This window comes from Sander lucioperca, chromosome 22 (genome assembly GCF_008315115.2).
Source record: "Sander lucioperca isolate FBNREF2018 chromosome 22, SLUC_FBN_1.2, whole genome shotgun sequence".
Classification (NCBI taxonomy): Eukaryota; Metazoa; Chordata; class Actinopteri; order Perciformes; family Percidae; genus Sander; species Sander lucioperca.
Genome location: NC_050194.1, coordinates 5,807,024 through 5,828,420, shown reverse-complemented (window position 1 = coordinate 5,828,420; position 21,397 = coordinate 5,807,024). Strand labels below are relative to the sequence as shown.

Below are 21,397 nucleotides of genomic sequence, written 5' to 3'. Positions count from 1 at the left end.
GGCCTTTTTATGAATAATTTGAAACATGTTATGTCTGTGTATGTTTCTTGGCAGAGGCGTTTGACCACAATAAACAGTTTATTGTCATTGAAATATTTTCAGTCAACCAAAGTCAGTTATCCAGAATGCGTCACCAACTGGGAAACTCTGTTAGCAACATCTAGCCCGAGTTTCCCACCTCTGAGTCCAACATGAAGTGATGTGAATGATGACATTTTCACTAGGAAAATTTTAATGAATGCTTGGACAGTCCTGAACAGAAGCAGTCTGTTTACTAAGTTACATCATGGAGAGATGTGTTGGTGTTGGCTGCAGATATTAACCCTGTAGAGCTAAACTGTCAGCACAGTGGGGGCGGAGATTCATCACGGCTAACCCTAACTCTAAGAGTATAAATAAGAGGGAGAGACACCATGACACACCAGAGATATCAGAGACATCAAAGACAACAGATTGTCCAAATACACTGACATCAGGATCTTCATCTTCATTTCAGCTGAAATCTGACCATGAAGGTAAGTTTGTAACTTTATATACGTGATGGTTTGTCTAATTGTTAATCAGTAGTTTCAGTGTGTTAACAGGTTCAGCACAAGCACATTTTAGTCATTTGTAGCCCCAGAATTTGGACAGGGAAAGCAAAAGTCTTTATCTTGCTTTACAGAGTATTCTAGCTCTGCATGAGAGAGATACCAACGCAGGGGGAGAACCCTGTGGAAAAACCCACATAGAGTACGATGTCAGCACAGTTTGTTTTCAAATCAGCACCAACCTAAATGAGAATGCATCAACGACAGCAGAGTCTCCCTGATCCTGCTGCAGAGGCCAAAGTCAGAAATGTGTTCTTGATCAAACTAAATGACAACATCTCTTCTGTTCCAGCTGGTTTCAGTCGTCCTCCTCCTGCTGGCCCCCCTGTTGACCAGCTGCCACCCGCTCGTTCTGCCGGTAGACTGCAGTGACATTTATAATAATGACGACAACAGCCGACCCAGTGGAGTGTACACCATCTATCCCATCGGAGCCACGTCTGCTGTCCAGGTACACTTCATCCTCTCTGGGAACCAGGTTGAACTTCAGATGATAATAATGTGAAGTATAAACGTTACAAGTTCTGACTGATGTTTCTGATACGACAGATTAGGGCTGGATTAAAAAACAATTATTTCCCCAATCAAATCGATCTTTATTTAACTGTTCCTACAATCAATTCATTAAATCCTGAGGTTCATCTTTTAAGAGGCTCTGGCCAGAATTGATCCGTCTGTATCATATGAAACTAGGAGACCATTGGCACCAACTATATCATGCTAGCTTGTTGGGAAGGGGTCGAGGTTAAAAAAACGATCCACCGAACCATAGCCATTTTTAAAAGGGATCCTTTGGAATCTCACCTAAAGATATCTAGGACTTCCTACCTCATTAATATATGGCAAGAGTATGAGGGCGTGCCCTGACAGTAGCTAGGTAAGGACTACTAGCCAGTCAGAAGCAGAGTATGAGGGCATGTCCTGTCAGTAACTAGGTAAGGACTACTAGCCAGTCAGAAGCAGAGTATGAGGACGTGTCCTGTCAGTAGCTAGGTAAGGACTACTAGCCAGTCAGAAGCAGAGTATGAGGGCGTGTCCTGTCAGTAACTAGGTAAGGACTACTAGCCAGTCAGAAGCAGAGTATAAGGACGTGTCCTGTCAGTACCTAGGTAAGGACTACTACCCAGTCAGAAGCAGAGTATGAGGGCGTGCCACGCTAGCAGCTAGGCGAGCATTATAACATGTGTTACAAAGTGACCACGTTTGTCTCTGAAGTAAAGGCTGGACTACAATAGAGCTGTTTGGAGCAGTTTGTGAACAGTGTTGTGTAGAAAATTAATTTATAGCATTAATTTATTTATTCTTTTATGTATTCTTTTATTTATTTATGCATTTATTACTGCGTATATCTATTCATTTATTTATTCATTCCTGTATTTATTTATATATTTATTAATACATTTATTCATTTATTGACACTTAAGTCATGTTCCGTCCTCCATGTGGCTTCACTTTTCTAATCCAGAATAATACCATTATTTTTACAGTCTATGGTTAACCCCCACATTAACTAATACCTGTGTTTGTGTGTAGGTGTACTGTGACATGGTCTCAGAAGGAGGACGGTGGACTGTGAGTATTTTAACTGAAGTCAACACTTCCTGTAGTTCCTTCACAATAAATAGAATAGAATTGAATAGAATGCCTTTTATTGTCATTATGCACGTGTACAACAAGATTAAAAGCAACTCCTTTCCAGTGTCAACATGTACGTAGGAGAAATGTAACAACATGAAATAAAATAAGTAGTGCAAAAGAAGGGAGGGGGGGTAAGGTGCACAGTTCTGAGACGCTATATTCATATATATAAATATGTAGATATGGTTTTATGTATAGTGTGATATGCAGTGTGAAGTGAAGTAATGATATTGCACAGTAATGAAATTGCACTGAATTGTCAATATTATCAAAAGTATTAAATATTGCACACTATGTGGGTAATCACATTCCAGTAAATCCTTGTTTTCTGGAAACATGAGCTGTCAGATATCTTGTGTGTTTAGCTAGTTAACCCCCCATCCCGTCCCCCCCAGGTGTTCCAGAGGAGGATGGACGGCACGGTGAACTTCTACAGGGGCTGGGATCAATACAAGACCGGCTTTGGTATCGCTGCTGGAGAGTACTGGCTCGGTGAGGAATGAAACCAAACTAACAGTCATGACTTCATCAAACTGTTTCTAAATGTTTGTTTGTTTTCAGGTCTGGAGTCTCTCTACCACCTGACTCAGAGGAGAAGGTACGAGCTGCTGGTCGACATGGAGGACTTTGAAGGAAACAAAACGTTCGCTCGTTACTCCTCGTTCTCCATCGACACTGAGTGTGACGGATACAAACTGCATGTTTCTGAATTCACTGATGGAGGAGCAGGTGAGGTTTCTACATTAAGGACGAGAATTTCAGCCATTAATGTTGTGGAGTGTGACATTGGTTCGTGCTACATACTTGTCCCTAAACAACTAAACAAAGAGTTAAACGAGTTGCTGAGAAATCAAATCAGTCGTCTGTTTACATTTCATGAATCACATGGTTTCATATTTTTATCTAATTCTGTTTTAATGAAGAAATTTAAGAGCAAACAAACATTGTCAATGATTTGAGTGTTTATCAGGTTTAGTGTTGGGTACAGTATCCTGAACTTTTTATGGTACTGACTGAATTACGGCGGTAATACAGATGACTGATTCACGTTAAATCAAACGGTACCAAATTTCTGTAACTGAAAGCGCGTAAGCTCAACCTTGTCCGTCCTCTCTGCATGTTGACAGAGAGCGGGGCTCAGCGCTGATACACAAGTCTGCAGAGTTTAAGTTCAGTCTGACAAAAATACGACTCTTTGTTCACGTCACGGGGAGTCATGTCAATGTTGATAAAGCGGTCGCGAGTGTAGTTACACTTTTCAAAACTCCACACAGCAATATAATATAATGGCGAGGGAGTGTAAAATGTTTTTAATAAATAACAAAATGTTCAGAGTAAATAGGATAAATAGGTTTGGAATTATTTTTGCTAACTGAAATGTTTATTCTATTACGGATTGAGGGTAAGGGGGTAGTACTGAAAAAAGTGTTATAGCTGACTCAATCTGTAGATTTATTGTTTTAATTAAATATATAAACCATAATAAACATTAAACGTCACCAGCCCAGTGTTGTTAGTTCAATAGTTGTATTATTTAGTTATACTTACTTTGGATAGAGAAGTAGACTGTGGTATTTACTGGAGTAAAGATATATATAATTGTTAGTTGTATCATAATGTTCTGATTATACCATAGGCATCGATTTCGGTGGGGACGGTGGGGACGGTGGGGGCGGTGGGGGTGGTGGGGACGGTGGGGACGGTGGGGACGGTGGGGGTGGTGGGGACGGTGGGGACGGTGGGGACGGTGGGGACGGTGGGTACGCGTACCTATTAGATTTCGTCATGAGTCATTTTGTACCCACCACTTTTTTTGAAAACCTCGAGCTCAATTTAGTTAAAAAAAATAAAGTTCATAACACATATAATTCTTGAGCGACAGATGCCAACAAATCCACAAAAATCTCTACTATCCCCACAGGGCAGGCACAGACACAGCCGCTCTGCTGCTGCTACTCGCTCCTCTGCTCACAACAAGCAGAACATAGTGGGTCATATGTCTAATGCTTTTTGAAAACTTAATGCTTTCTTCTTCATAAAACCTGTCGGACATCATGACATTTTTGTAGACATTTTTAGTAGTGCTCAAACGATTAAAATATTTAATCGTGATTAATCGCATTAATGTGATAGTTAACTCGCAATTAATTGTACATTTTTATCTATTCTAAATGTTCCTTGATTTCTTTTTGTCCCTTTATTTTTTCTCATTTTAATGCTCTTATCAACATGGAAAAGTGGATTAGCTTGCTTTGTGCAAATGTTTTTTTATTGAAAACAACATTGGCATACTGTAGTGTTCAATTTCACACTAACATTCTCACTTAGAGCAGTCATTCACACTTGGAGCAAATAATCTCTCCATTAATTGTAAAATAAACTTTCCATTCATAATCTTATTGGCATCCGTTTCGGCGTCTCACGCTCGCCATCCACTCAAAACGTAACGTTAGCCTACTACTCTTTGGCCGGCTCAGAAGTCCAAACAAGTGTGTGCGGTGTGTCTGTTTGTCTGTCTATGTTTTATTTCCGGTCTAGCTAGATCCGGTGTGGTGTTGTAGTTTTTCTAACGTTACTAGTTGTTGCAACAGCATGTGAAAAAAACTACAAAGTTTGCTAGGCCAAAAAGAACGTTAATCTCGCAATAAAAAAATTGACGCCGTTAAAATGGGTTTGCGTTAACACCGTTAATAACGCGTTTAACTGACAGCACTAATTTTTATTCATTTACATTAGTCAGCTACAAGACAGCATCTTTCAAAACATGACCTGCACAAAAGAGAAAAAAATTATGAATGCATCTCTGTTCCCAGCACATTTCAAACCAAACTGACACCCATGGATTATACACTTGTTGTGTTTCTGTAGGAGACTCCCTGAGTTTTCACAACGGACAGAAGTTCACCACCTTCGACAAAGACCAGGACCAGGATCATAGGAACTGTGCCAGATTAAGCCTGGGGGCGTTCTGGTACAAAAGCTGTCATTCTACAAATCCAAACGGTGTTTATCGTTGGGGGGCTGACAGCACTATCCCTAATGTTGGAGTGGATTGGTACCATTGGAAAGGTTTTGACTATTCCCTGAAGATCATCAGCATGATGATCCGTCCTGAGCTGTAGTCAAGAAAATGAAAAGTATAAAATGATCTTTGTAGTTCAGGACAGCTAGTTGATTTGTTTGGTGGAGGTTTGAAACTCTAATGTAAATCTTTATCTGCTGTACGGTGACAATAAATAAGTTGAGCATTAAGATGATCTCATGTCATGGGCGTAAAACTGATCTAACAGTAGGGGGGGACAATAAACATAAAATTTCTGAAGAGCAATTTTTGAAGGGGACACAAATAATACAGCCACAATTATACTCATAGAGGACGTGTGTACACAGAGGAAAGCCTTAATACTATCACTAGTGTAGCATGGAGACTGTAGCATCATCCTTCTTTTCACTCTTTCTGTCGATTCAATGAAAAAGCTGACTATATTGACCAAAATCTTCTTCTTTAAAACCATGTATTTATTTTTAAGTTAAGAAATTAAGAAATACAATGCTTTTGTACATTTGTTAAATTAGCTGATCATAATGTAAATTAGTGAGCCACTGGTAAAGCTCATCGGCTAATCCTGACAGCCACACACCTCCAAAAATATGAACTGAGCTCAACACACTTACCTGAGGCTCTACACCTGACTGTCCCTGGTCTCCCTGAGACTCTCCACCTGACTGTCCCTGGTCTCCCTGAGACTCTCCACCTGACTGTCCCTGGTCTCCCTGAGACTCTCCACCTGACTGTCCCTGGTCTCCCTGAGACTCTCCACCTGACTGTCCCTGGTCTCCCTGAGACTCTCCACCTGACTGTCCCTGGTCTCCCTGAGACTCTCCACCTGACTGTCCCTGGTCTCCCTAAGACTCTCCACCTGACTGTCTCTGGTCTCCCTGAGACTCTACACCTGACTGTCCCTGGTCTCCCTAAGACTCTCCACCTGACTGTCCCTGGTCTCCCTGAGACTCTCCACCTGACTGTCCCTGGTCTCCCTGAGACTCTCCACCTGACTGTCTCTGGTCTCCCTGAGACTCTACACCTGACTGTCCCTGGTCTCCCTGAGACTCTCCACCTGACTGTCCCTGATCTCCCTGAGACTCTACACCTGACTGTCCCTGGTCTCCCTGAGACTCTCCACCTGACTGTCCCTGGTCTCCCTAAGACTCTCCACCTGACTGTCCCTGGTCTCCCTAAGACTCTCCACCTGACTGTCCCTGGTCTCCCTGAGACTCTACACCTGACTGTCCCTGGTCTCCCTGAGACTCTCCACCTGACTGTCCCTGATCTCCCTGAGACTCTCCACCTGACTGTCCCTGATCTCCCTGACACTCTCCACCTGACTGTCTCTGGTCTCCCTGAGACTCTACACCTGACTGTCCCTGGTCTCCCTGAGACTCTCCACCTGACTGTCCCTGATCTCCCTGAGACTCTCCACCTGACTGTCCCTGATCTCCCTGACACTCTCCACCTGACTGTCCCTGGTCTCCCTAAGACTCTCCACCTGACTGTCCCTGGTCTCCCTGAGACTCTCCACCTGACTGGCCCTGGTCTCCCTGAGTCTCTCCACCTGACTGGCCCTGGTCTCCCTGAGTCTCTCCACCTGACTGTCCCTGGTCTCCCTGTTCCTCGGGTCTTTCTGTCTCCTTTGCCTGTGACATAGTGACATTAGTAATTCCATAAGCACCCATTCTTATAAAGATGTAACCAAATTGTCTTGATATGAGGACTTATTGAACTTATCTTATGTCTGTTTTTCTTTTCTCTGTCATTTTTTCTGGGCAACAACAACAACACAAATCTTTACCGTCAGATGTCTAAATATGAGTTAGATTCATAGGATCACCATGCCTTCATATTATAATTATAAAATGATCTTGCGTCCTCCACATAAATATTAGGTTTCGTCTGGGACAGAGGATATATATTTAACTGATCAGCCACTTAACTTCATATTCAGCAAAACACAACTGTAGATCTTCAATATTAACCCTAATATCAGTTCACACACATAACGTTAAGCTTATCGCCGTGGTAACGTTAGTTGTAGTGGGTGCATTTCTATCCAAAAAGCTATTAAATAAGCTATGTAACATTGCATTATATTACACTAACATAGCAAACTTTTTTGTCATGACTAATTCATTAATTACTCAGCATCATTTATATTTGAGAAAAGAACAACTTCATCTGATGTTTAATGTGAATAAAATAGCCTTGAACCTCCTACTTACTAGCTACATCCTGTCACTACCCGATGTGACTGTGAGTCTAGTGCAGATCCGATTCCTAACGTACAGCAGGCAGTGGACCAAACCACTGTGAGGCAAGGGAGGGGGGGACTCAAAATGTTTCTAAACTTAAGCATTTTTTGGGGTTTGTATTGTTTTACTACTTACACAGATATTTTAAGTATACATCATTATGTTATTTACGATACACAGCATTGTTTTAATGATATTTCTGGGGGGGGGACAACCCTTATATGGGGGGGGTCCTGACCCCCCCAACCCCCCTGGGATTTACGCCCTTGTCTCATGTCTTTTGGGGGGGGGGAGCTACGAGATGATCTTCTTCTTCTTCTTCTAACCTCTTTAATGTTTTCTTCATAAGAAACATTTCTATGTTACTTAGATATTACTGAAAATATATTTTTTTAATTTCTAAAATATTACTAAAAACTGCTGAAATTACTAAAAATAATCATTTAAAATTAGTAAAACAATTACTGAAAATACTTATATTAATCCATACCGGTTAAATTGTTAAAAGTATTACTGAAAATTAAAATATTACACTAAATATAACTTCTTCTTATTTAGCGTAACTTCTGTCCGTAGCTGTATCCCTTCTAGCCGTTAGCCACAGTTAGCTTTGGTTGTTGTGGTAGAGAGAAACTGCCTCCGCCGGTCACACTGCAGGCCGAGAGCCGGGAGAAGATGGTGAGGAGCCGGGGAACGGCTGGGGATGGTCCCTAGGTTGTTTTGGGTCTTTCTTTTAGGGTTAAAAATCAGCTTTTAAAGTTGAAAAAGTCTGAATATACGGCCAACAGTTGGTGGCAGTCATGCAACAAGTTGTTATGCCAAATGCCAATATAACAGAAGAAGAAGAACACGCATCCCGACCATCCCGACCGTGTGAACGCTGGCAGTCAGAAAAACAACGTAATCACGGGGGGGGGGGGGTCCCTGATGATTCCCAGGTGGCATGAACGCAGCATGATTACCTGATTGAGTTCACCTGGTCACTCCTTATTTAAGACTGCACTCCCTCTCAGTCAGTCTCTCTTACATCTTCACATGGTGTGGCAGCTGGTAACATGAGCTTTACTTTGCACCTTATTTCTTGCTAACATGTTTGATATTTGAATGACTGCTTTATTTATCTAGTTACTTTATGTTGAACATGTTAGAATACTGACTTTAAGTTCTAATTTCTATTTGTTTCTTCTTAGATTCTCCAACCCATGTGTGTCTGTCTGTTATGTTATCCATTATCATTTGCCTCACCCCCTTTTGTTAAATAAACCGTTGAATGGACTGAACTTCTCTGTGGCTCATTCATGCATTCTGACCGATGCCCCATGACGATGGCAATCAACCTCTAAAACTGAACCTCCTTAACATGCAACAGAAAACTCAGATTGGACAGATAGTCTAGCTAGCTGTCTGGATTTACCCTGCAGAGATCTGAGGAGCAGTTAACCATAGTCCTCACAAATCAGCCGGAGGTTAGAACGAAAAAGTGTGTATATATATATAGTGTATATGTATGTATGTGCGTGTAAACAGACTGTGTGTACGGGCGCCGTGCGTAGGAAGAAAGGGTTTACACTGTCGAAAACACACTTGTCTTTGTAAAGAGATCTCTGATCCTCTCGGTCTCATCTTGCACTCCCTGCAGAGAGCAAACAAACAAGTAAACAAAGAAAATGGCGACCACTGACACCACGGAGGTCTCCCAGCTCATGCTTAATAAGGTCTTCAACTTTGTCTTTGGCAATGTGCATAAAAGGAGTGAAACTTTCATTTTTATCATTAAGGAAAAGACCACTTTATCATCTTTGGGAAATTTTATTGAGGTTTAATGATGTGTGTGTGTGTGTGTGTGTGTGTGTGTGTTAGGGTAATGGTGTGTTTTATATATATATATATATATATATATATATCTCACACACAGAGACACAATGGTTCTGTTGGGGTCTACTAACATATTTAACTAAATATCCAGCCAGGATTTTATTTTGTTATTTTATTTTTATTTTCCTGTATTGCAACATTTACAAAAAATGCATACATCTTTTTTCAATTATTATTATTATTATTATTATTATTATTATTATTATTATTATATCTGAAGTTTAGAAGAAAAGGGGTCTGGAGTGCCCATTTTTTTATTTATGTAACATTTTTATTTTTTATATTTATTTCTTATGTTATATTATTTTTTTAGATATATATTTAATATAATTGTTCATTATATTTATTGATTCTAATGTAAGAGTGTAATCCAGCTGCAGTTCCTCAGTCTGACCACACAGTGGCAGCAGCTGATCTCTGCTGCTGGGACACGACTGCAAACACCATCTACTGACACAGAGACCTACTCATCCATTCATCCATTCATCCACAACATTCATCCACAACATTCATCCATTCATCCAGAACATTCATCCACCGTGAAGACCATCTCTAGTTAGTTTCAGAGTTAATTTATAGATCCTGATTATATTAAGAAAGCAAGAAAGAACTAAACAACTTATTCAACTACCAAAACTGTTATGATTAAATCTAATGTACATGAGCTTTACTACACTGACATTTTTGAAGTCTCAAAACAAAAATCATACGAGGACATGCAGTGTCAATTACTAATCCTAACTCATAAATCTAAGTAAATAATATATATTTTGTATGCCTTAAAGCTGTTTGATTCTTCTTGTGTTCGGCGCGACCAGGTTTTGTCTCACTGATTGTATCGGATCAAAGAACAGACGTCTTCATCCGTGTTGTTACCAAATCTTGCAGATGTGCGGCTCAGTCAGTCGCCCAGGCTGCGTTTGCGTCATATCGCTGTCCACACAGCGCCGACTGTGCTGTACGCAAGAAGCAATGGGCCTCATTCACCAATAACTTCCTACGTTTTCTCTTAAATATGATCTTAAGAAAGTCCCTAAGAAAAGTCTACATCGGATTCATGACGTGTTCTTAAACAACAGAATTGTTCGCACCTGTGTTCTTAGGATTGGTGAATCCCACGTCTTCATAATTAAAAGCGCGCGCCAGTTGTTCCTAATTAGCATATGAAAACGCCCCGCAAATTCCCATATAATGACATGACACTTCCTGTGCACCTCCTGGTGAGCGGGAGACTGCCTTTGCAGATGACTTGTACATCTCAGTACTTAAGTAAAAGTACAAATAACCAGATACATATTTACTTTAGTAAAAGTAGAAGATGTCCACTACCACAAACAAGGCCAGCTGGCTTTTGAAGTTCCTATCCTAACCAGCAGAAAACGGAAATATGTTGTTAGTTGTTAATCTGAATGCGGTTGGTTTTATTCCTTATGTATTTTAAGACGGTTTTATTTCCTTTAACCATATATACCCATATATAAGCAAATAAAGTGTGTGAAGCAGCGAAAATGGTAAGGAGAGAGGTCCAGCCAAATAAATGAGATATGAACTCGTCTTACGCTGCCTGGGGGAGGAGTAAACAACGCTGTGGAGAGAAATAGATGGCAACTGTAATTTAAAAATGGGAATATTAAAAAATAAACATTTTCATTTTCACTTTTACCGGAGGCTGTATTACCGAGGGTCAGCGGCGCTGCGCCCGGCTCTAGAGCACCGGAGCCGGCTTGGAAGCTGATGAATGGCGGTGCCCCATATATACAGTATCTATGGCAACCAAACTTCACTGGTGAGACAAACGTGTGACTGTCAGGAAGACGTTTTGGCATCGGGAAAAACTGATCAGAAAATGTAACGCAACGTTGTAGAAATGTAGTGGAGTAGAAAGTAAAGATAATTGCTGCAAAATGTAACGAAGTAAAAGTCAAAAGTATGCACTATTGATTCTACTTAAGTAAAGTACAGATACGTGAAAAATGTACTTAAGTACAGTAACAAAGAATTTGTACTTTGTTACATTCCAACCCTGCATTTTGGCCCTATAAATAGCGAGATCAATCACCAAATAACACAGGTTTGTTTTTCAACAAATGATCAGAAATACATTACAGTACAATACTATCATTGTAAACGACTGTAGAATTAAATAAAATGCAGTAACCAATTATTTGAAGTCATCACTCAAATGTGTGTAAGAGTGCTCTTGAGTGTTGGAAGATTTTGTTCTTAGCTAAGAACAAATCCAAGATAAGAAAACATTAGTGAATGTCAGAATCTTCGTAAAAAGTGCGTAAGTGGGGTTTAAGAAGACATTTCTTCCTAAGAATGGTTGGTGAAAGAGGCCCATTGTCTTCAGGCTTTGATGTACACATTTACAGCATGTGCACAAGCAAAATATAAAGAATGCATTGCGTTACATAGGCTACATGTACTATGTCAATATCCCATTTTACACTATCAGTGCTTGCTACACATGGAGAGGCGTGATTGGGAGGAACGGCCTCCCTGATCTAAACCAGAGTGGTTGTTTGTTGTTGGACTTCTGTGCTAGTCATGGATTGTCTATAACGAACACCATGTTCGAACATAGGGATGCTCATAAGTGTACTTGGTACCAGAGCACCCTAGGCCAAAGGTCAATGATCGATTTTATAATCGTTTCATCTGATCTGAGGCCGTATGTTTTGGACACTCGGGTGAAGAGAGGGGGCTGTCAACTGATCACCATCTGGTGGTGAGTTGGGTCAGGGGGTGGGGGAAGACTCTGGACAGACCTGGTAAGCCCAAACGGGTAGTGCGGGTAAATTGGGAACGTCTGGAGGAGGCCCCTGTCCGACAGACTTTCAACTCACACCTCCGGCGGAGCTTTTCGTGCATCCCTGTGGAGGCTGGGGGCATTGAACCCGAGTGGACAATGTTCAAAGTTTCCATTGCTGAAGCTGCGGCGAGGAGCTGTGGTCTTAGGGTCTTAGGTGCCTCAAGGGGCGGTAACCCACGAACACCGTGGTGGACACCGGTGGTCAGGGAAGCCGTCCGACTGAAGAAGGAGTCTTTCCGGGATATGTTATCCCAGAGGACTCCGGAGGCAGTGGCAAGGTACCGAAGGGCCCGAAGGGCTGCAGCCTCTGCTGTGAAAGAGGCAAAGCAGCAGGTGTGGGAGAAGTTCAGAGAAGACATGGAGAAGGACTTTCGGTCGGCACCAAGGTGCTTCTGGAAAACCGTTCGCCACCTCAGGAGGGGGAAGCGGGGAACCATCCAAGCTGTGTACAGCAAGGATGGGACGCTGTTGACCTCAACTGAGGAGGTAATAGGGCGGTGGAAGGAGCACTTTGAGGAACTCCTAAATCCGACTAATACGCCCTCTATGGTAGAGACAGAGCTGGAGGATGATGGGGGATTGTCGTCAATTTCCCTGGTGGAAGTTGCTGAGGTAGTTAAACAACTCCACAGTGGCAAAGCCCCAGGGATTGATGAGATCCGTCCAGAAATGCTTAAAGCTCTGGGTGTGGAGGGGTTGTCTTGGTTGACACGCCTCTTCAACATTGCGTGGAAGTCTGGGACGGTGCCTAAGGAGTGGCAGACCGGGGTGGTGGTTCCCCTTTTCAAAAAGGGGTACCAGAGGGTGTGTGCCAATTATAGGGGTATCACACTTCTCAGCCTCCCCGGTAAAGTCTACTCCAAGGTGCTGGAAAGGAGGGTTCGGTCGATAGTCGAACCTCAGGTTGAAGAGGAACAATGCGGATTCCGTCCTGGTCGTGGAACAACGGACCAGATCTTCACTCTCGCAAGGATCCTGGAGGGAGCCTTGGAGTATGCCCAACCAGTCTACATGTGCTTTGTGGATCTGGAGAAGGCGTATGACCGGGTCCCCCGGGAGATACTGTGGGAGGTGCTGCGGGAGTATGGGGTGAGGGGGTCCCTTCTCAGGGCCATCCAATCTCTGTACAACCAAAGCGAGAGCTGTGTCCGGGTTCTCGGCAGTAAGTCGGACTCGTTTCAGGTGAGAGTTGGCCTCCGCCAGGGCTGCGCTTTGTCACCAATCCTGTTTGTAGTATTTATGGACAGGATATCAAGGCGTAGTCGGGGTGGAGAGGGGTTGCAGTTCGGTGGGCTGGGGATCTCATCGCTGCTTTTTGCAGATGATGTGGTCCTGATGGCATCATCGGCCTGTGACCTTCAACACTCACTGAACACTCGCAGCCGAGTGTGAAGCGGCTGGAATGAGGATCAGCACCTCTAAATCGGAGGCCATGGTTCTCAGCAGGAAACCGATGGAGTGCCTTCTCCAGGTAGGGAATGAGTCCTTACCCCAAGTGAAGGAGTTCAAGTACCTTGGAGTCTTGTTCGCGAGTGAGGGAACAATGGAGCGGGAGATTGGTCGAAGAATCGGCGCAGCGGGTGCGGTATTACACTCAATTTATCGCACCGTTGTGACGAAAAGAGAGCAGAGCCAGAAGGCAAAGCTCTCGATCTACCGGTCAGTTTTCGTTCCTACCCTCACCTATGGTCATGAAGGTTGGGTCATGACCGAAAGAACGAGATCCAGGGTACAAGCGGCCGAAATGGGTTTCCTCAGGAGGGTGGCTGGTGTCTCCCTTAGAGATAGGGTGAGAAGCTCAGTCATCCGTGAGGAGCTCGGAGTAGAGCCGCTGCTCCTTCGCGTCGAAAGGAGCCAGTTGAGGTGGTTCGGGCATTTGGTAAGGATGCCCCCTGGGAGCCTCCCTAGGGAGGTGTTCCAGGCACGTCCAGCTGGGAGGAGGCCTCGGGGAAGACCCAGGACTAGGTGGAGGGATTATATCTCCAACCTGGCCTGGGAACGCCTTGGGATCCCCCAGTGGGAGCTGGTTAATGTGGCTCGGGAAAGGGAAGTTTGGGGTCCCCTGCTGGAGCTGCTACCCCCGCGACCCGAGACCGGATAAGCGGACGAAGATGGATGGATGGATGGAATATATATATACCATAATAAAGATTAAACATCACCAGTCCAGTTAGTTAGTTAGTTCAATAGTTGTATTATTTAGTTATAATTACTGTAGGTAGAGAAGTAGACTGTGGTATTTATTGGAGTAAATACACTCCAAATATATATATCATTGTTAGTTGTATCATAATGTTGTGATTATACACTAGTTGTGTTTCTGTACGAGACTCCCTGACTTATCACAACGGAAAGAAGTTCTCCACCTTCGACAAAGACCAGGACTCCTCTACAGGGAACTGTGCCAGATCATTCCTGGGGGCGTTCTGGTACAACAACTGTCACCGTACAAATCCAAACGGTGTTTATCGTTGGGGGGCTGACAAAACTCTCAATGATGTTGGAGTGGAGTGGCACCATTGGAAAGGTGATAACTACTCCCTGAAGAGCATCAGCATGAAGATCCGTCCTGTGCTGTAGTTCTCCAGGACCAACGTACAGCAGAATATCAGCTCATCTCTTCTGATTTCTTTCTCTTTCTCTCATTAAGCATTTAATCTCACAACAGGTCTTATTTTCCTGAAACTGGGCACCAACACAAGAAAACCAACTGATGTTTGTAAATCTTGTTACCGTCTGTGATGGTTTAAAGCAGTCGCAGCTCGCTGCAACGTGGAAGAAAAGTCAGATTTGTCTCCAGTTGGGCGGCTGCAGCAGGAAAGTAGGGCCCATAATCTTTAAATGGAAACACATATATAGTCTGATCAGGTGTTAATCACTGCATGAACTGATAACACGAGTCTAAAAGAGAGAAAGAAGTAAAGAAAATGAAAAGTATAAAAAGATCTTTGTAGTTCAGGACAGCCAGTTGATGTTTGGTGGAGGTTTGAAACTCTAATGTGAATCTTTATCTGCTGTACGGTGACAATAAATAAGAAGCTGAGCATTAAGATGATCTCATGTCTTCACTTTGTCTCCTGAGTCTTTCTGTCTGGACTCTCTAATGGAAGATGGACTCTTGATGGGTCTGAAATCAGTTACAACTCTCCTCGTCTCAGCTGAACAAACAGCAACAGCTGGAGCAGGACATCAAAACAACAGCTCCGACTGTTAAACATGAACAAATTTTGGAGGGGGGCGGGGGGGTGGGGGGGGCGAAGCTATGAGATGATCTTCTTAAAAACCTCTTTAATGTTTTCTTCAGAAAAAACATTTCTACATTATTTAAATATTACTGAAAATATATATTTTCAAATTTCTAAAATATTACTTAAAACATTGCTGACATTCATAAAAATAATCATATAAAATTAGTAAAACAATTACTAAAAATACTTATATTAAACCATATCAGTTAAACTGTTTAATTAATTCATTTTTAAAAAAAATGGCTCTAATCCCGCAATCCCGAGTATTGACACACACACAGACACACAGACACACACAGACACACAAATACACACACACCCATACACAGACACACACACACACACAACGCCCTGAATCACACACACACATACACACACACACACACACACACAGACACACACACACACACACACACACACACACACACACACACACACAACGCCCTGAATCACACACACACATACACACACACACACACACACACATACATATACACACACACAGACACACACACACACACACACACACACACACACACAAACACACCGCACACATTCCTGATCAGCAGCAGTCTGTTTACTGGAAGTCACATCATCATGGAGAGATGTGTTGGTGTTGGCTGCAGATATTAACCCTACGGAGTTAGACTCTCAGCACAGTGGGGGCGGAGTTATCACTGCTAACCCTAAACCTTAAGAATATAAATAAGAGGGAGAGACACCATGAGACACTAGAGATATCAGAGACATCAAAGACAACAGAGCATCTAAACACACTGACATCAGGATCTTCATCTTCAACTGAAATCTGACCATGAAGGTAAGTTGGTAACTTTATATACCTGATGGTTTGTCAAATTGTTAATCAGTAGTAGTAGTAGTAGTAGTATGTTAACAGGTTTAGCACAAGCACATTTGTGGCCCCAGAATTTGGACAGGGAAAGCAAAAGTCTTCATCTTGCTTTACAGAGTATTCTAGCTCTGCATGAGAGAGATACCAACGCAGGGGGAGAACCCTGTGGAAAAACCCACATAGAGTACGATGTCAGCACAGTTTGTTTTCAAATCAGCACCAACCAAAATGAGAATGCGTCGATGACAGCAGAGTCTCCCTGATCCTGCTGCAGAGGTCAAAGTCAGAAATTTGTTCTTGATCAAACTAAATGACAACATTTCTTCTGTTCCAGCTGGTTTCAGTCGTCCTCCTGCTGGCCCCCCTGTTGACCAGCTGCCAGCAGCTCGTTCTGCCGTTGGACTGCAGTGACATTTATAATAATGACAACAGCCGACCCAGTGGAGTGTACACCATCTATCCCATCGGAGCCACGTCTGCTGTCCAGGTACACTTCATCCTCTCTGGGACGCAGGTTGAACTTCAGATGATTATAATGTGAAGTTACAAGTTCTGACTGATGCTTCTGATACAACAGATTAGGGCTGGATTGAAAAGAATTATTTCCCCAATCAAATCGATCTTTATTTAAATGTTCCAACAATCAATTCATTAAATCCTGAGGTTCATCTTTTAAGAGGCTCTGTCCAGAATTGATCCGTCTGTATCATATGAAACTAGAAGACCAATGGCCTAAAGATATCTGAAGGAAATGTCAATCAATACTCACTTTAGAGTCTGTAGAGCTGAACCTTGTCTGTTAAATAAAACACATTATGTAAACATTAATACTTTTAATAATGCACCAGGTTAGATGGAACCTTGTACAATTGTAGAATCTCTTTCATCCATCCATCTTCGTCTGCTTATCTGGGGTCGGGTCACGGGGGCAGCAGCTCCAGCAGGGGACCCCAAACTTCCCTTTCCTGAGCCACATTAACCAGCTCCAACTGGGGGAACCAGAGGCATTCTCATAAATGAATAAATGCATAAAGAAATGCTGAAGTAAATGAATACATAAATACAGGAATAAATACATAAATGCATACTGCATATATCTGCATAACTATTTATTTATTTATTGAGACTTAAGTCATGTTCCATCCTTCATTTTTTTCTTCTTTTTTTTATTATATTTTTCAATTTATTTTACATAAACAGTGTAAAGATATTTCAAACATACATCTCATTATTCATATTCCAGATCCTTCACACTAGGACACAGACAAAAAATTCCATAAACATAAACAAAACTACAAAACACACAAATCAAACAACATAATAAATGCACTCAGATAACACTGTTATTCTTCATATGGCTTCACTTTTCAAACCCGGAATACATTTTTACAGTCTATGGTTAACCCCCACAATCACATTAACTAATACCTGTGTGTGTGTGTGTGTGTGTGTGTGTGTGTGTGTGTGTGTGTGTGTGTGTGTGTGTGTGTGTGTGTGTGTGTGTGTGTGTGTGTGTGTGTGTGTGTGTGTGTGTAGGTGTACTGTGACATGGATTCAGAAGGAGGACGGTGGACGGTGAGTATTTTAACTGAAGTCAACACTTCCTGTAGTTCCTTCACAATAAATCACATCCCAGTAAATCCTTGTTGTCTGGAAACATGAGCTGTCAGATATCTTGTGTGTTTATCTAGTTAACCCCCCATCCCGTCCCCCCCAGGTGTTCCAGAGGAGGATGGACGGCACGGTGAACTTCTACAGGGGCTGGGATCAATACAAGACCGGCTTTGGTATCGCTGCTGGAGAGTACTGGCTCGGTGAGGAATGAAACCAAACTAACAGTCATGACTTCATCAAACTGTTTCTAAATGTTTGTTTGTTTTCAGGTCTGGAGTCTCTCTACCACCTGACTGAGAGGAGAAGGTACGAGCTGCTGGTGGACATGGAGGACTTTGAAGGAAACAAAGTGTTCGCTCGTTACTCCTCGTTCTCCATCGACTCTGAGTCCTCCGGATACACACTGCATATTTCTGGATTCACTGATAGAGGAGCAGGTGAGGTTTCCACATTAAGGACGAGAATTTCAGCCATTAATGTTGTGGAGTGTGACATTGGTTCATGCTACATACTTGTCCCTAAACAACTAAACAAAGAGTTAAACGAGGGGAGTCATGTCAATGCTGATAAAGTGGTCGAGAGTGTAGTTACACTTTTCAAAACTCCACACAGCAATATAATATAATGGTGAGAGGAAAGGGGTCGCGGTGCGGTTAAACTTCCTCTGAGACAGACAGACAGAACAGGGTTCACTATGCCCTGGTGACTGACTGACAGGCTGGAGGTTGTAAGGCAACTTTATGTTTCTATACAGGAAGCACATTTCAGTAATAACATAAAACAATACAAATAAATGTAAACAGTCATGAAAAATAAAAATTTTAAATGCTAAAATAGAATAAGATCCAAAGAATAAAAGTTACAATGTAGTTATGAAATGAATAAATATTTGATTTAATAGGTTGTAGGGACGGTAGAGGGAGGGGTTTATTTTGTGTGGAGTGTAAAATGTTTTTAATAAATAACAAAATGTTCAGAGTAAATAGGATAAATAGGTTTGGAACTATCTTTACATCTGAAATGTTTATTCTATTACAGATTGAGGGTAAGGGGGAAGTACCGAAAAGTGTTATAGATGACTCAATCTGTAGATTTATTGTTTTAATTAAATATATTTACCATAATAAACATTAAACATCACCAGTCCAGTGTTGTTAGTTCAATTGTTGTATTATTTAGTTATACTTACTGTAGGTAGAGAAATAGACTGTGGTATTTACTGGAGGAAATACACTCCAAATATATATATCATTGTTAGTTGAATCATAATGTTGAGATTATACACTTGTTGTGTTTCTGTAGGAGACGCCCTGAGTTATCACAACATCACTTATCGTCACAACGGACAGAAGTTCACCACCTTTGACAAAGACCAGGACACCTCTAGAGTTAACTGTGCCAGATTATACCTGGGGGCGTTCTGGTATGGCAGTTGTTACTATGCAAATCCAAATGGTGTTTATCGTTGGGGGGCTGACAGCACTATTTCTGGTGTTGGAGTGCAGTGGAACAGTTGGAAAGGTCGTAACTACTCCCTGAAGACCATCAGCATGAAGATCCGTCCTGTGCTGTAGTTCTCCAGGACCAACGTACAGCAGAATATCAGCTCATCTCTTCTGATTTATTTCTCTTTCTCTCATTAATCATTTAATCTCACAACAGGTCTTATTTTCCTGAAACTGGGCACCAACACAAGAAAACCAACTGATGTTTGTAAATCTTGTTACCGTCTGTGATGGTTTAAAGCAGTCGCAGCTCGCTGCAACGTGGAAGAAAAGTCAGATTTGTCTCCAGTTGGGCGGCTGCAGCAGGAAAGTAGGGCCCATAATCTTTAAATGGAAACACATATATAGTCTGATCAGGTGTTAATCACTGCATGAACTGATAACACGAGTCTAAAAGAGAGAAAGAAGTAAAGAAAATGAAAAGTATAAAAAGATCTTTGTAGTTCAGGACAGCCAGTTGATGTTTGGTGGAGGTTTGAAACTCTAATGTGAATCTTTATCTGCTGTACGGTGACAATAAATAAGAAGCTGAGCATTAAGATGATCTCATGTCTTCACTTTGTCTTCTATGGAGGATACTTTTATTCATAATTAAAATTAAAAAATTACAAATATTTTACTACACTGGTGGGAATAATCAGCACATAATTACATTATAATATATATATATATATATATATATATATATATATATATATATATATATATATATATATATATATATATATATTATAATAACCACACTTAAAAAAGAAAGGAATTCAAAAAAGCTAAGTTAAAAAGTCTAAATAATAATTAGAAAATATAAAATGACAATGATAAGAGGGAGAAACTTAAAATGAAAAAAACTTTAAAACTAAATTTAGTTTTAGATTTTTATTTTCAATCTCACTTTGATGACTATGACTTTTTTAGATTTTTTTTCGACATATTATACTGTAGAAAATGTTGAAAAAAGTGAAAGTATACTAAGTGAGAAACGCAATAAAAAGTTGTTTGTCAAAATTTTTTAAAAAAGTCATAGTATAGTATGTTGAATAATGATTTCCAAAAACAATTTGAAATGTGGACTCGTCAGGCAACAAATTCAAAATTAGTGAATATTTGCAAAAAAAACATAATTTTGAACATTAATTATCTTGTCTTTGTAGTGTAATATAAGTTGAAAAGGATTTGCAAATCATTATATTCTGTTTTTATTCACGTTTTACACAACATCCCAACTTCATTGGAACTGGGGTTTATAGTTGTAAAGTATTTAAGATAGTTGTAAAGTATTTAAGATAGTTGTAAAGTTGCATTATGTTACCTAGTGCAATCAAACATACTGAACAACTTATCAAGGTAGTCAAACACCCCTTCACTAATTGAGACATGGTATCTCCCGGAACCTTTAAGATGGGCTCGATACCCTGGGGACTCTTTTAGCCCGAACACCCTGGAGAGGAGACACAACAGAGGTGAGGGACTTGAACACAAACATTTTACCATCACAGTTAGCAACAGTTAACCTGCATTCAATTAATCAGACAAAGATGATACCATACTGCACATGTTTAGGTAACCAAACTAGCAAACTGAGTGCCTGTGTTTCTTATTTCATTTTACCAATAACATAATATGAGCTACATCATTTGAATGATGACAAATGTTAGTAATGAAGAGGACCTTCATTACATTAATTTATGTTCATATCATGTACAGTATATTTAAAGCTACCTCTTTCTGTTTTATTCTGATTCTGAACAAGTTAAAATACAACCTCAATAAGATCTTTCAGTATGGATCTCATGTGATTCAGTAGGGAAGTATCAAGGGCCCTTTCACACCTACCTCGTTTGGTCCAGACTTTTGGACTTTTCATTTTAATCTGATAAAACAATTACAGCTGTGACACCACCCTATTGGTTTGGACATTCAGGTGTGAAATGCCGTTACAACCACTTAACATT

At 41.2% G+C, this 21,397-nt stretch overlaps 2 protein-coding genes and 1 long non-coding RNA gene across 3 annotated transcripts; 2 read left to right on the top strand and 1 right to left on the bottom strand.

Annotated features, from left to right (window-relative positions):
• The first annotated feature begins 423 nt into the window (after positions 1-423).
• Positions 424-15,275, top strand: LOC116058005 (microfibril-associated glycoprotein 4-like). The gene is made up of 7 exons (XM_031310617.2): positions 424-515; positions 883-1,041; positions 2,124-2,162; positions 2,624-2,720; positions 2,790-2,957; positions 5,097-5,152; positions 14,608-15,275. The coding sequence occupies exons 1-7, from the start codon at positions 510-512 to the stop codon at positions 14,803-14,805; spliced, it is 723 nt and encodes a 240-aa protein (XP_031166477.1). The 5' UTR covers positions 424-509; the 3' UTR covers positions 14,806-15,275.
• LOC116058013 lies at positions 2,682-17,782 on the bottom strand. The gene is made up of 4 exons (XR_004106926.2): positions 17,755-17,782; positions 17,092-17,094; positions 6,611-6,618; positions 2,682-2,761 (listed from the first exon to the last, which is right to left on the bottom strand). It is a non-coding gene; the product is annotated as an uncharacterized LOC116058013 (long non-coding RNA).
• On the top strand, positions 16,273-19,984 carry LOC116058004 (microfibril-associated glycoprotein 4-like). Its single transcript, XM_035997293.1, has 6 exons — positions 16,273-16,293; positions 16,661-16,813; positions 17,863-17,901; positions 18,044-18,140; positions 18,210-18,377; positions 19,243-19,984. Exons 1-6 carry the CDS (start codon positions 16,288-16,290, stop codon positions 19,512-19,514), a joined length of 735 nt encoding a protein of 244 aa, XP_035853186.1. The 5' UTR covers positions 16,273-16,287; the 3' UTR covers positions 19,515-19,984.
• Positions 19,985-21,397: the final 1,413 nt, after the last annotated feature.

What these genes read in the sequence shown, in the direction of transcription:
- LOC116058004 (XM_035997293.1), top strand. An exon ending in CAGAAGGAGGACGGTGGACG is followed by an intron (nt 17,902 to 18,043) that starts GTGAGTATTTTA and finishes CGTCCCCCCCAG; the next exon opens with GTGTTCCAGAGGAGGATGGA. An exon ending in ATTCACTGATAGAGGAGCAG is followed by an intron (nt 18,378 to 19,242) that starts GTGAGGTTTCCA and finishes GTGTTTCTGTAG; the next exon opens with GAGACGCCCTGAGTTATCAC.
- LOC116058005 (XM_031310617.2), top strand. An exon ending in GAGCCACGTCTGCTGTCCAG is followed by an intron (nt 1,042 to 2,123) that starts GTACACTTCATC and finishes GTTTGTGTGTAG; the next exon opens with GTGTACTGTGACATGGTCTC. An exon ending in ATTCACTGATGGAGGAGCAG is followed by an intron (nt 2,958 to 5,096) that starts GTGAGGTTTCTA and finishes GTGTTTCTGTAG; the next exon opens with GAGACTCCCTGAGTTTTCAC.